General features: G+C 30.5%; 1 protein-coding gene across 1 annotated transcript in view; it reads left to right on the top strand.

Moving 5' to 3' along the window:
• The window catches only part of LOC127721892 (dymeclin-like), a 35,825-nt gene extending 26,989 nt beyond the window's left edge, over positions 1–8,836 (top strand). The window contains exons 14-16 of the mRNA XM_052228705.1: positions 482–664; positions 1,571–1,684; positions 4,284–8,836. Of these exons, the coding sequence (XP_052084665.1) occupies positions 482–664; positions 1,571–1,684; positions 4,284–4,430 (444 nt within the window). The 3' untranslated portion in view covers positions 4,431–8,836. The remainder of the gene's footprint in view (positions 1–481; positions 665–1,570; positions 1,685–4,283) is intronic.
• Positions 8,837–15,654: the final 6,818 nt, after the last annotated feature.

Here is a 15,654-nt window from a genome sequence, read left to right as displayed (position 1 = left end):
TCATAATTTCAGAAATGCTATCCTTCATAAAATTTTTGCAATTGCAGCAATTAGATCTTGCATTTTTACCAGTCATTGGCAATAATATATGCATGCATTAATTTCTGAATTAACATAATATGGTAATAAATACATTACATGTATATTTCACGAGAATCTGTTTGATTAGCTAAAAACAACTGTGCATTATTCAAAAATTAACCTTCATATCAAAATGAAATGTTACATTCCTGATGACACGTGCTTCCACAAAAAAGTGCACAGATAAATAAAAGAAAAACTTGATAAAAGTCTTTTTTCATGGTCTTATTAGCATAAAAATATAATTATAAGAAATGATGCACACATATTTAGAATGAAGTGATCCACGCTTCATACCAAATGTGCTTCAGTCAGCACTTTTACACCCCAGTAAAATTACAAAAAGAAGCCTTCTTTTCTTAAATAATATTGTATTTATTTCTTCACATTTCCCTTTCAGATGCAAGATCTTGCTGTGTTAGAAGAAGTTATTCGAATGGTTTTGGAGATTGTAAACAGTTGTTTAACGAACAATATACATCATAATCCTAACCTTGTATATACATTATTATATCAAAAAGACATTTTTTCTCAATTCAGAACACATCCAACATTTCAGGATTTAATACAAAATCTTGATACAGTAAGTAGTAAAAATAATAATAATAATTCTTTATTTAAAGAGTGTTTCACAGTAAGCTATAAAACTAATATTCCTGAGTCCCTCATGAAATGCAATGAAAAATAACAAACAAAGAATTACAAAACAATCAAACACACACATAAAAAAAAATAAGAAATTTTTTATGAAATATACAATTTTCAAAACAGGTAAAATGATGAATTCATATAGTATTGGCATCATTCAAATTATCTCAACAATATTTGAAGTTTGAAGTAAGTGTGTGAAAAATTATTATGCATATAAAATTACACAGCTTCTTAATGTTCCAACAAGTAATTTTCGAAATCATTTTTGAATGAGCTTGTACTTGAGTGATTTTTTCAGGGATATTGGTAACTTATTCCTTAAAATAGATCCTGAATATATAAAAGATTTCTTACAGTAGTACTATCATTTAGAAGGAAGTTTGTTGCATGGATATTTTGGAATACAACAGGGCATTTTCCAATTACCAACCTTGTTTCCAAATTTAGAAAGTTGAGTCAACTGAAACAATTAATGAATAGGACAAACTATATCCCTGTCTATACAGAGCTAGTGGTATGAGCATGGTGTATTGTGTGGGATCTGACATAATTTTTAATTAAGTTCATTACATATTTACCGTAAAAATATATGAGAAATTTGTGATTATAAAATGTAAATTTATAACTGTTTTATTCATCAAAACTTCCATAAATTAATATAGACAGGAAAACAGTTTGTCGTACCTAGGAGATGGTTTCATCGTAAAAAATTGTAAAATTTGAATCCAAAAGTTGTTAAGTCTTTTATTCAAGCTTTTTTATGCCCACACCATTCTCGAGTTATTTATATAAAGAAATTGTTTAATATGCTCATTGATATTTTATGTATATGTTTTAGGTGTTGTGTTACTATTCAACAAAACTTGAACAACATGGATCAAATATGTCACCAAAGGAAGTGTTAGAAGTTATCATTGAGTCTTCTAAAACATTTAGAAGGGACAGATTAAAAGTAAGAATAATTTATTATAGATGTCCATTTTCATTTGCTTATAACTAAAAGAGAGGTGAAAGATACCAAAGAGACATTCAAACTCACAAGTCGAAAATAAACTGACAATGCCATGGCTAAAAAAGAAAAAGACAAACAGACAAACAATAGTACACAAAACACAACATAGAAAACTAAATACTGCGCAAAACTAACCCCACCAAAAATTTGGGGTGATCTCGGGGGGTAAATACTGGAAACGTTATTTGACCTAAAAATTTCAAAAAAGGTTAGATATTGAGACAGGCCTGTGTTATTTCAAAATATTTTTGAGAAGCTTTACAATTCATGGGTTTTTAGAAAAAAAATAGACTACATGTAGATTTAGGCGAGAATAAACACACATAAGATCATAATTGATCTAATAATATTTAAATATCTGTATTCATTTAGATATTTAAGTTGCATTCAATGTTTAGTTGTATTTTATTTCAATATGATATGGTACTTTGGATTTATTTATTTTCATGGGTACCAATTTTTGTGGATGGAGGAAAACTTCCATTTTCGTGTATATATGATTTCATGGTTTTGCTTTAGTCAGCATATATTTATATGGAACATTTGTAATGCTTAGAACATTTAAGATCGTGATTTCCCTGTACTCAAGGAATCCAAGAAAATTGGTATCCAACGAATGATTATGAATCCACAGTATCCAATTAACTTAGATTTCTAATGGCTAATTCAGAAATATATTGGTAGAATATTTTTGTCTTCTTTATAATGAATCAATATGACAGATTCATTGTAAACAGAAATGAACACACTTTTTGATATTGTCTATATCTACATTTGATTAATATTATGTTAGTATTCTTTTTGTCTAGCCTGCTACTTTTGTTGCAAAAGCGAGACATAGCGATCCTACATTCCGTCGGCAGGAGCGGCGTCCACAAATACTCACTCTGTGGTTAAAGTTTTTGAAATTTTAATAACTTTCTTAAACTATCCTGGATTTCTACCAAACTTGGACAGAAGCTTGTTTATGATCATAAGATAGTATCCAGAAGTAAATTTTGTAAAAAAAAAATCTTGTTTTTCCGTATTTTACTTATAAATGGACTTAGTTTTTCTGCCAGTTAACATTACATTCACTCTATAGTTAAAGTTTTAAAAATTTTAATGACTTTCCTAAACTATCCTGGATTTGTACCAAACTTGGACAGAAGCTTGTTTATGATCAAAAGCTAGTATCTAGAAGGAAATTTTGTAAAAATTTATTTCCTGTTTTCCAAATATTAATTATAAATGGACTTAGTGGTTCTTCCAGTTAACATTACATACAGTCTGCAGTTAAAGTTTTTAAAACATTTATTAGATTCATAAACCATCCTGGATTTTACCAAACTTGGACAGAAGCTTCTTACAATCAAAAGATAGTATCTAGAGGAAAATTTTTAATAATTTTTTCCCCATTTTTGTTGACATAGCGATCCTACATTCCGTCATCGTCTGAATTAAGGGATAAATCATCAGACAATGTAAAAATTATCTTCTTTATCATTTGTTCATTCAATAAATTTATGTTTCAACTCTTTTATAAATCTATAGATTTGATTGCATACTGTATTCAATTTTACAAGCATAACTTTTTTCATACATTTTATTTCATTAACTGTAAATCTATTTGTGCAATCCCCTATCACACTGAAAACATAGGTAACAGCAAAAGTAGGCACGACACTGGGTTCCGCGGAACCCTTACGAATTATTTTAAATGCTTAGTAAAAGTGGTTAGATATGTCTTTTCTAAGATTAATAAGAATTTTCATTATCTCAAGAACTGTCTCGGTGGTCTCATTTTCACTTAGAGAGTGGGTGGTCATGGGTTCTTATCCTGGCTGGGTCAAACCAAAGAGTTTCAAATTGGTATTTGCTGCCTCCACACTAATAAAACAGCATTAAAGAGTAAGACTGGTCTTCTAGCAGTCAGAATAATGTGTCAGGGTAGGGTGACATGGACAATTTACCTTGTAAACTAGTACATTCACAAATCTGGCTCTAGTACAAAGCAGGGTTAGTTTTTATATTACATTAACATGTTTCGTCCTGAATATGCATTTAATTTGCTGCTAGGCATTAAACAGCCATCCATTATCATCAACATTATCTGAAGATTTAGAATGTAAAATTCAGTTGTTTATCAGGGCTGTTCCATAAAAACATACATGGGACCCAGGGAAGACACTTCCAAATCGCAACTATGGGTGGGTGTCATAGATAGATATAAGAAGATGTGGTATGAGTGCCAATGAGACAACTCTCCATCCAAGTCAAAATTTATTAATTTAAACCATTATAGGTCAAAGTATGGTCTTCAAAACGGAGCCTTGGCTCACACCAAATAGCAAGCTATAAAGGGCCCCAAAAATCTATGTTTTTTGCATAGTGGAAATGTAAGTGAAATTTTAATTTGCCTCTATAGGTGGTTACCTCATTTTTAAAGTGCTTTCTCTGGGTACCATGTGTGTTTTAATGGAACAGCCCTCATGTTTATTGATTAGAATATTTGTAAATTTGTTTATAATTCTTTAATAAAATTATTTTCTACTTTCAGAAATTTCCTGACCTGAAGTTTAAGTATGTAGAAGAAGACTCTCCTGAAGAATTTTTTATTCCCTATATCTGGTCATTAGTGTACCATTCATCAAACATGTACTTTAATGCTGCAAGAATTGTATTGTTCTCATTGTCTAGTTCCTGACAAGCAATAAGATCTGTTGATCAGGTTTTAGTTCTTAATGTTCCCGGCTGCAAGCTAGAGATAACACAATGTGGGGACAATGTACAAATATCCCTGGATCTGCCCTTCTTATAAATACAGATTTTATAGAATTTTCTAATATCTATCAGCTGATGGTCAGTCGACATTGAAGATGAGAACTGCTTTTCATTGTTGTACAAGTAATTCCCCTTGGTAAATTAATAAATTTGACCTCAAATGGACAATGAATTTGGTTCCTTTATTTTTGATACGGAAAAATCATAAATTGTTTAGGTAGTATTATCCAAAAGCCACAAGTTTGTTTAAATTTTTTGTTTGTAACAAGAAGGTGAAAAAATATATTTTCAGCTATGTTCAACAGTAAACTGATTGTTATAGTTTTCAAGTTGATAAAATTCTATGCTTGCACTTTCCCTTTTTAATTAACTGAATTTTCATTGGCACCATAAACACATACATGTCTTCAGAACCATGATAATTTAAAGTCATCTTTTGGTTATATAATCAGCACATTGCATTTAGTTGGAATCATTTTTAGTTACTTTTTCATATTTTTTTATGTTGCTTCAAATAACCATACCATTGCTAAAATGTGTTGTGTATTATCGCAATTTTCTTTAAAAAGAGCATAACAGTGATGTTATTTATAGAACTTGTTAATTACGATAGTATTGATGTAAAGTTATTGGTCTTTTGAATAAACTCATTCATTAAGGTTATCAATTCATCAAAGTAAGATCTTTGAATATTATTTCAATTGTCTTTAAAGGTTCATATATTGATTTTACACATAACTGAAATTGTATTGATATGAAGTTAATATCAACACTCATGGTTTTAAATTCTGTTGATACTTATATTGTTGCATTGCATATGATCATGCTTTTTTCTGACTGCTTATAATGTTTTAAATCTAAATCCATTGGAGATGTTCTAATTGATACTTTAGACTTTGAAAGTATGATATATTTATCAGTTGAAATTGGGCTTTGTATTAGAATGTATTTGATATAGTCGGGAACCTGAAATCTATTTCTGTTAATTCGTAAATTTTTGTGTGCATTTATTATTTGCAATAGTTTGACAATAGAGGAATGTGCAAGATTAATTATTGCTATTTCAAGAAATTCAGCATTTAAATAATGACAAATGCAAGGTTGTTTTTTTTAAAAACCTATCCTGTGGTAATTTTTGCAATAATAACAGCATTGCAAAAATTTCTGAATTTACAGTATTTCTATGTAAGTACTCCTGTTCTTGCATTGTGCTCCATTCAAGAGTATTATGTTATGTTCCAATCCCACCAATTATTATATGCCATGAGCAAAATTTTAAATTTTACTTCCTTCTTTTGTTGTCTCCCTTGTGAGGAAATGTGTTGAAACCAGACTTAGGTATGCTGTTTCAGGTATCAGGGACAATTGTTAAAGTTTGTGATAAGGGTACACAAGCAAGACATAGCTATTTATGGAAATTGTTGTTAAATGATGATACAAAACTAACACCTCTATATTTTGTTCATATCTAATTTAAGTATTTATTATCCACTCTTGATTGTTTTTATCTACTAATTTTACTTATGAAATTCAAATGGCTGGATTAGATGAAAATGGTAATCATTGGGTTATTGTGGTAAATTTTATATTCCCTTGCAAAAAGGATTAATTTTTTATGAAGATCGAAGATATTGATCGGTTTCGATATGACGTAATTTGAGGTTCAGTTATTTCCTTTGGCTACCATTTTGGAGGGGAAATGGCTGATTTTCTTATTTGACTAACCAAATTGAAACATTCGATACAAACAAGTCTGATAACAAAATCCTTACTAGATCGTAGTTATGAATCAAGCAAGGCTAAAAGAAATTAAAATTGTTTAGAACATGACTTTTTCTAAAGCCTAGCAGTAAGTATATCAAGTTGAATTTGTGCACGTAGACCTTTAAAATGGTGACACAAGGGAAGTAACCCTTGTTCAAATTGTGGCAATTGAAACATCTATTGTGGGCCTTGAATGTTATTGGTTTGCTTTCAGTATAGATTTGTAAGTATTTGAAGTTTCAGATCTGGAAGTACTTCATGTTGTGGAAGAATTGTAGTTTTTTAATTCTCTTTGTTTATTTGTTTTGTTATGGAAAGCATGTAATGCATTCTCTTGCAAGATGAATTTTCTCTGAAATTACTGAAAGAAAACAGAAACAAGTCCACCCCTTGCAGTTTCCCTAGGTACTGTTCTTTTATCATAAAGGCTGTTCCATTAAACATAATGGGATCCAGGGAAGGCACTTGAAAATAATTCATTAAGAATTTAAAGTTTATTTTAAGACGGCATATATATACACAATGACAAAGAAAACATGAGCTCTGATGAGCAGCTATGTATGGGTGTCCAAATATTTTGTTGTATTAAGAAAAAATTCGAAGTGAAATTTTATTGAATTGCTTTTTTTGTTGGGTACCCAATTGTCAAAGTCTTTTGGCATCATGTATGTTTTTATGGAATATAAGTATTAATGGGTCTGATTATTGTATGTTCTAATTGTAAATGTACCATTACTAATTTCTATAGCAAATTGTTTATGATGTATTTATGTGATAGACTGCTTAGTTTGTGATATAAATAACCATTCATACTGTCATTACAGATAGTAAATTGATGGAGTCATGTTGAGAATAATAATATATGTAATAAGTTCACATGAATATGCCGATCAAAACAACTGATAATATCTGGTCACACGGTATTTTCTTTTGCAGTAATTTTTTTGACAAGTTGTTTTTATATTCAATACTGAATAAAGAATTCAAAGTTCTTGTTGCAAACAAATTTGAATTTTATGTATAAGAACGTATCCAAAAGCCCTAGGGGATTCCAATTTTTTATTGACACAAAATGCATGAAAATGTTCTCTGTTAGTAAATGTGCCTTCACATATGTGAACAATGGGAGGCAAAGGGTACACACTTCAATGAGACAGCAACCCAGAAATACATTAAAGATATGAACATATAATTGCATTCAATATATTCTTAATTTTTCGTATTTATCAGTTTGTTTGAGACGTCAAGATATTGAAGTCATTAAACTTGATTCAGATTTTCAGTATAAAGTAATGATATATTTTAGAGTATTTGTTATTGTAAGTAATTGTAAATATGAGGTTAAATATGTATATCTGTGGTTAAATATTTATTGTTATAGTCAGTACATTGATTACAAATTGCAAAAATATGTTGATTTTGTTACTCAATTTGCATTAATTTAAAATAATTTTGATAGAGTTTGTACATAAAAATTATTTTAAATTTCTCCATGAGTATGCTTAAGTTTTTGTTTACTCTTTTTGATTAGGCTATGTAACTATATATTTTAAAGCATAAACATCTTAAAATACTGTTAAATCTTCTATTAGTGGTTCATGGTTTTGACTTTTTCCCTTCAAAATAAAAAAAACCCAAAACACTCAAATATGCTTCAAATTACTAATATGAAACAGACACCAAAGCAACCAAGGTCAAATGTCAACTACAAAGCTAAAAAAAGCAGTATTTAGTCATAGTACTGGACCAATATTATGTAGATGTCACAAATGTTCAAAGATGAACTATAGACTTAATTGTTGTTATATTGATATTCAGATTCATGGGGCTAACACATTATTTACACAAATTGTTTCTATTTAAGTTCATCATCATAGTTATTCACTGCCATTTAGGGATCAAACCTGCATTAGATACCTTCTTATCATTGTGATAATTGTGTCGCAGGCGTGGAAATTTTTTTACTGCAAATTCTGAAATTTCTTTTAAAATGTTTTTATTATTGCAAAAATCCTGATGGGATAGGTTTTGTAAAAATAAATACTTGCATTATAAATTTTCAGTATTTTTATGCATCATTCCTGATATTGTAATAATTAATCTCATATTTTTGTCATGGTTTAGGTCAATTGACATATATCCGAGATCATTAATGGTAATTATTGTTAACTTATGTAATTTGCCCCCTTACTGCTTTTTTTACAGTTCATAACTGTAGTAATTAATTTCACATTTTTGTAATGAATCAGGTCAGTTAACCTGAAATCATTCATGATAAAAGTTCTTTAACTGTAATGGATATATTTTGCCCCCTAACAGTTGTTTTCACTGATCATAACTGTCGTACAAGGAAAAAGCTGTTAGTTTTTTTTTATCATTTATGTATTTACACATTTAGGTCATACTTCTGCCTCATTTCAAAACTTTTCTGTATTGGGCTGTTATTTCATTGTCGTAAAAGGTTTTTCTTGTTATGAATTATGTTATGCTTTGTTGTAGAATATTTTGTGTTTATTAAGATATTTCTTTATAAAAATGTGAAATAAAAATTATAATTTATTTTAATGGTGACTTTGTGTTTGTTTTAATACAAATGTATGTCTACCAGTTCTATTTAATCTTGTATCTGATCGGATAGAAATCGACCTTATGCAAATGGATATTATTAGATCTGTTAACTTATAAAATCTCAATGCAAAGTCTTTAACTGTTTGAAAGTTGAGCTGATATAAGAACACTACAAAACAGACCACAATTCATCATTTATGCCATATTTGAATGTTCTAAAATCAATCAAAGTCTTGTACATGTACACGTATACAGGCACTTGCATAAGGTCAATTTCTATCTGACACAGCTCATATGTTACTCACCTTGGAAATGGAAAGGACAAATAGTAGAATACCTATTCTGCAGGTCGTACTGATTATTTAATGTAGGCAGTATACTTATAATTTGCTTAAATCTATTGATCAAAGGTCAGTTATATTTGGTATGTAGATAAGATAAGACAAATACTTGCCATCATTTTCATACTCCAGTGGTAAGAAGTTTCCAGAATTAAGTCTTCATCAACAACTTTGCCCAGGTAAGCATCTGATGATGTGAAATTATAACACTGTATGACAAGCCAAGACTCTTCATAAATTGTAAGGGGCTGACCATTTAACTTTTTGGGGGGCTTTAGTTTTTTTATGGGGACATTTTTTTTTCTTTAAAGCGGCATTTAAGCTTACGATTTCGACAAAAATATGAAAGTATTCTTTTTTTTTCAAGCATTGATAAAAATTGAATTGGGAATTATTTTCCATTTAAAGAGTTCAGTTTGATTAAACTTTGTCAAAATTAGCTCAAAAACATCACTGATGTATTATTGACTCATTATTTCAACCTAATTTGAATACGTATTCATACTACTTTCAAATTCAGCCATTTGCTGGAGATGGGTTATGCATGTGTGAATCATGTTAAGTTATTTAAAAGAAAATAATGGCAACATTGAAAGGTGAAACAAGGGAGCTAATGGGAAAACCCATATTTGACCAATACGGCCAACAAAAAAAACCAATTTTTTCATACAGGTAAAATGATGAGTTATATATTTTTTTTGTAATTTATAACATGAAATCAAATAGAAATAGAAAAATCGTATGATGGCACGTGCATGTCTGTATATTGATATTTATGTTTATATCAGTTCATTTGATGATCAGCATTCTTTGGAGGTCATCTTAATGCTTTATTAGATGCCATTTATACTAAAATAAGCACGAAATGCCGATACATTATAATCCATGTATTATTAATTGTTTATTTTGGACTCTTTGTAATTTGGATCAATATTTTGGTATGTTGTAAATCAAATGATTTTTTTTAAGCAATTCAGAATAAAAAAAACAACATGCGAACATCGGCTCAATCGTGACAATAAAAGTCAGTTACATGAAACCAATCCAGTAGAAAGGAAAATAAAATTTGGTGGTGAGTAATGTTTGTTTTTCGTTTGAATTGTTTCACATGTGTCCTTTCGAGGACTGTTGCTCATTGTTGAAGGCCGTATTATGAGCTATAGTTTATAGTGTTAATTTCTATGTCATTTGGTCTCTGCCACATCGTTTTATATTTATATTGGGTATACATTATCAAACAGTTTGGTAAACAGTTCCGACAAGCTTGAGTGAACAAGTGTTCTGGTGTGATTTGTTATCTAACATATCTTTTCATCACAATATGGGATATTGCTGCAAAGGATATTTCACAGAATGCTAGGTTATTTTTAGCCCCAAAATATATGATTAATCTTTGTATGATATTTATTACTTTGCGAAAAAGAAATTATTGATTTGTAAGTTAATATTAAAAATAGCTAGATAATTAAGTGTAATACAGTTCCTATATGTACCAACTGAGAAATAAAAACTTAATAAGGGAGAACCAACAGTATATTACCACCAAAGAAAAGGAAGTTAACTATGAGGAATGACAATTATTCCTAATGTAAAAAATATGTTACATGATTGTCTGAATAGGGATACATGTTGTGCAAGTCCTGAATATCCTGAATATGTTTCCTGCTAGACATTTTAAACCGACCAATCAAAAGTGGTCTATGCAAGGTAACTTCCTGAAAATAAAAACATAATGAAGGATATTGTGATCATATAAAATTACCAGACGCCCAAGGCCTTCCATTCGAAATACAAAAACTATTTATAAAAGTGCTATATGGATATATATTGACGATATATTATCCCAGAGACGCAAATAACGGTAACAAATATCGAGTTCAACACACAGTCTTCTATATTTGACACTGAAGTGTCTATACAATACGTTCTACTCTAAATAGCTCCGAGTCAATATATATAATAAGTTGTTAATGAAAGTATCCGCCTTCAACATCTTGTTATACAATAAAAAAAAACATTAGAAAATAAGCAATACCAGTACATGTTTTATTTGTAACTCCAATATAAAAGTAAGGAAATGCTAAAAATAAGGATAAGCGTACTAGTGTTTTGAGGCCTTTAAATAAAATGTTTTCTTTCAATAGATGCGCAGTTCGGGGAGCATCAGTTGGCAGTGTCGGCTAACTGTTGTCTAGATGAGCTAATTAGAACCAAACATTGCCTTTGGTGGTCATGTTTTTCGTCAAATCTCTAAAAATGATGACTCTTTGCGTGGAATATCTTCTATACGCAATTCCTACAGTCTGTTGAAATTTGATAGTTTTAGAGATGCAGATTTTATTTTCCTTTCACATGATCAACATTAGATGAAGATCGTTTATATGTGTCCTCAAATTATCAATCACTTTTAGTTCTTAATAGTTCGTCTGTTATTCGGGGAAGTATGAAATTTTGCAATTAGAACTAAAGAATGATCTGGTTTCCATGTTTTTCAAAAGATAGAATCAAAATGCTTCCAAACATTCTTCCTGGCAATTTCGCTAAAATTTGCAATGTAGTTTTAGAAAAAGACCTAATCATTGAAACTGGAATGCAGGAGCATGAAAATAGATGACATATACTAATTGATTTTTATTCTGGGAAAATTAGATTATTGGTGGAAATTGTGCTTTGAATTGACTTTTAGTCACGGTGAATGAACAGCGAGGTACTTTGTTTCTTTTGGCTTTTTGTTGGGTGTTCTTAGGATAAGAGCCATATCTAATTAGGATTAGGAGTATAAGGGGTGGGGTTTCAATACTCAACACACATGTTTAACCGCATCATATTACTTAGGCTTGTCTCAAGCCTGGAGCATGTAATTTAGTTGTTGTTTGTTGCTGACAGTTATACTTGTAGTTCGTTTTAGGTATAAATCGTTTTTTTTGCTCCCTTTTTTTAGCCCTGTTCAAAAATCTATTAGGTTTCGTACAACTTGCTTCTTATCGATGTTTGATCAACTACGTTTATATCCCTTTTAACTTCTATGACGACACAAAGGATTTTCTACACCAGGAATATTCTACATTACTTTGGCAAAACCGGAATTTTGTGTCCTCAAAGCTCTTCAACCTAGCACTTTATTTGGCATTTTAACTTTTTCGATTCGAACTTCACTAACTAGTTTTTTTAAGGACAAAACGCGTGTATGGCAAACAAAACTTTAAGTATTTTTAATGAATTATTTTATATTTGATGTATATGAAACTTTTAAAAGAATCCATACAAAACCGCACCTCGACAAACGAGGGTCACAAGATCACAGAAGAGTAAACAAGTTTTGTATAGAAAAGGTATATTTAGTCCATCATATAACATATCTGCAAGACGGAGAGAGCAAACAAGCGTTACAAGAAACAAAGCAAATAAGACAAAAAAAAAAAAACAAGGAAAAGCAATTATAAATGTACAGCATATATTTTTATATCAAATCTCTTAAACGTGACACGTGGTACAAATTTAAAGATAAGTTGATATTGTAGTGATAAAACTCTTACTAGTAAATGAATAAAACCAGAAAGCTACAAATCCCCATAATAGTAAGGAATACAGGATCGAAAATCAACTATGAAATTTCATCAAATAATTATTTAACGTATAAGCAAGGCACCGTGATATATATTTATTACCTTATATACAAAGAATGCAACAATACATTTGATTGTTAATTTCGCATGTGTACAGTTTTGTTTTTAAATCTCGTTGCCGACGAGTTTTTGTTTTTGTTTTGTCTCGTGCTTTGTTTTGATGTGTATCTTTCTAGTTATTTTATGAATAAAAAGGAGCTGTAGGCTATAGTAAATGAAAAACACAAAAAAGCCCAAAAGATATCTAGAGGTCAAAATGTGTTCTTCAACACAAAAAGTGCCTATAGAAATGGTTTAGTACAGATTGAAGACCGTATGCTAAACCCTACATGTCTTATTTTGTTGGATTGCTGTCTCATCAATGAATATTTACTAAGAGATATGTCAATATATTAATAGTTTCATGTCTTGTCCAGCTCTTACTTGCCCCAAAATTTAACAGAATTTTTAACTAACTTAACATACATCATAGATCTGTCTTCTACATAAAATTTCTCAGGTGAATAAAAAGTCAAGGAGATATAACCTCAAACATCCACTTAAAAGTTTCAATACGTTGAACAATGAAATTAGTTTGTGAATGGTTTCAACTAGTTGTTGAGATCCCAATCTTAAGTCTTTTAAATGAGATCATTGGAGTAATAGAAGTGTAACATTTATAATACAGCATACAATAAGTTTGTACAGAGATAGAAATTAACTCTTTTACACAGGTAGGATAAAAAATACAAATAAACGCACACACAAAATATTAATTAACAAAGAACGCTCGCATTTAATAAATGATATCCTACCATCTTACACTATAATATCATCGGTTGTTCTTCATAATAGAGTCGTAAAACAACGTCATAAAAAGCAGAAAAACACAGAGTTGAGCTATACCCGACGTAAATAGGAAAAACGGAGAGATGTCTTTTTTTTAATATGAAAATTCAGCCGCTTTAAATATTTTTGCACGCGTTTAAATCATTAGATAAATCAAGAGTTGCGTAGCAGAGTAGAAGTGACCACATGACTGATTGTTGGAGTTTACAGCAGAGCAATACAACTTCGATCAACGGATTTAACTTCCAATGTTATTAATACAATTATATATTAACTGACTGAGCAAAGACAGGATTAAACGAAAATCACAATTGTTAAAGTCATTATTATACATTCATAAAATGTGAAACAGAAATCCATGCACAGTCTGTAATGTATACTTAGAATAGTTTTAAATGTTAGTTTGAACTTATCGTGTTTTCCTTCAAAGCAAATCCGGTATGAAGTCATGATTATATTATTACAACTTCGCCTGGCCTTGACAATGTTGACTGCACGTGGTTTGTTTCCGAATGAAACTGGTTAGAACTAGAATAAGTTAAATCATCATCTATTACAAATTAAGCGAACATGCACAACAATCAAACATGTGTGGACGTATAGAACGATTAATATAAAATAAGGAGATGTAGTATGATTGCGAAATAGTCAATTATTCATTAAACACTAAATGATCAGGGTACAAACAACTACAGGTTTCCGTACAGTCTTTAAAAATCGTCCGTAAAGTAAGCTGTTAAAGGCCTTAGGATTACAAAATGTGAAACACTTTAAAAAAAAGCGGGTAGCATGCATGATATTGTGGGGTTAAACATGTCGGCAAGCTTAAACTTAATTGAATTGTAGCGGGGAGCATGCATGACATTATGGGGTTAAACATGTCGGCGAGCCTAAAGTTAATTGGGTTGGAACGGGGAGCATGCATGATATTGTGGGGTTAAACATGTCAGGCAGCCTAAACTTAATTGAGTTGGGGCGGGGAGCATGCATGATATTGTGGGGTTAAACATGTCGGCAAGCCTAAACTTAATTGAGTTGGATTCCTTTGTCCTAAGATTTGAAAACATGCATATTTTGGTCACTGTTAAGATGTCCTACCTAGTAGCATCTTACAAACTTGGTACGCTATATTCATTACAGGGATATGTTAATTGTCCGGTGGAAAAAATACATACATGAGGATCTGGATGGGGTTACCATAAGAAATAATAATGTGCCAAATAAAGAAAGAATAGGAAACAATTGACAAACAAAAATAAGAAATATATAATATAAGGACGCTTCAATATAGAGAATAGAGAACAATGGGCTCAAAATATGACGAAACAGAGCATAAACGCCAGAAACATAAAACATAGATAATAAATCGACAGTATTTGAGAGATGCCAATAAACCAGAAATACGGAAAAAAGAATTTTTATTGAATTATTGAGTCCATAATATCTATAGTTTTATTGTTATTACGAACATTGTTTTTTCCCGTGAAATTAGGAACGTATACTTTAGAAGTTAAAAGGAGAAGGAAAGGGGGAATTGAGATCTCAAATTGTTTTTAAATCCGCCAATCTGACAAGTGGTTGTTGTTCGTCAATATTCATATGTTTTTTGGTTATTGGAGAAATTGGTGCCGATGGCAGATAGATGTTTTTTAATCTGTTTATTTATAACTTGATATAGACTCTGAGCGATTTATAGCGTGACATTTATGGAGCAGGATTTGCTTACCTTTTCGAATCACTTGAGACCACCACCGATTTGTGTTATGGTTAGTGTTGCTCAGTCTTTCGTTTTTTTCTATGTTGTGTTTTGTTTCCGGGTGTTTTTAATTGTTTTTCTTTTCTTGTTATAGAGTTTTTAGTTTGTGATCAACTTATGAGTTTGGATATTCTATGGCATCTTACGCCTCTTGTTTGTATATATATTTGTCAAATGTTGAAGACTGTATATTGACTTCGAGAAATTTTGACAAGGATTCATTGATTTCCTTAGATTTAACTTCCCTTTTCTTAATGGTAATGT

The sequence above is a fragment of the Mytilus californianus genome, unplaced genomic scaffold (assembly GCF_021869535.1).
Source record: "Mytilus californianus isolate M0D057914Y unplaced genomic scaffold, xbMytCali1.0.p SCAF_12, whole genome shotgun sequence".
NCBI lineage: Eukaryota > Metazoa > Mollusca > Bivalvia > Mytilida > Mytilidae > Mytilus > Mytilus californianus.
Note: the sequence above shows the minus strand (reverse complement) of the source record. Positions and strands in the feature narration are given on the sequence as shown.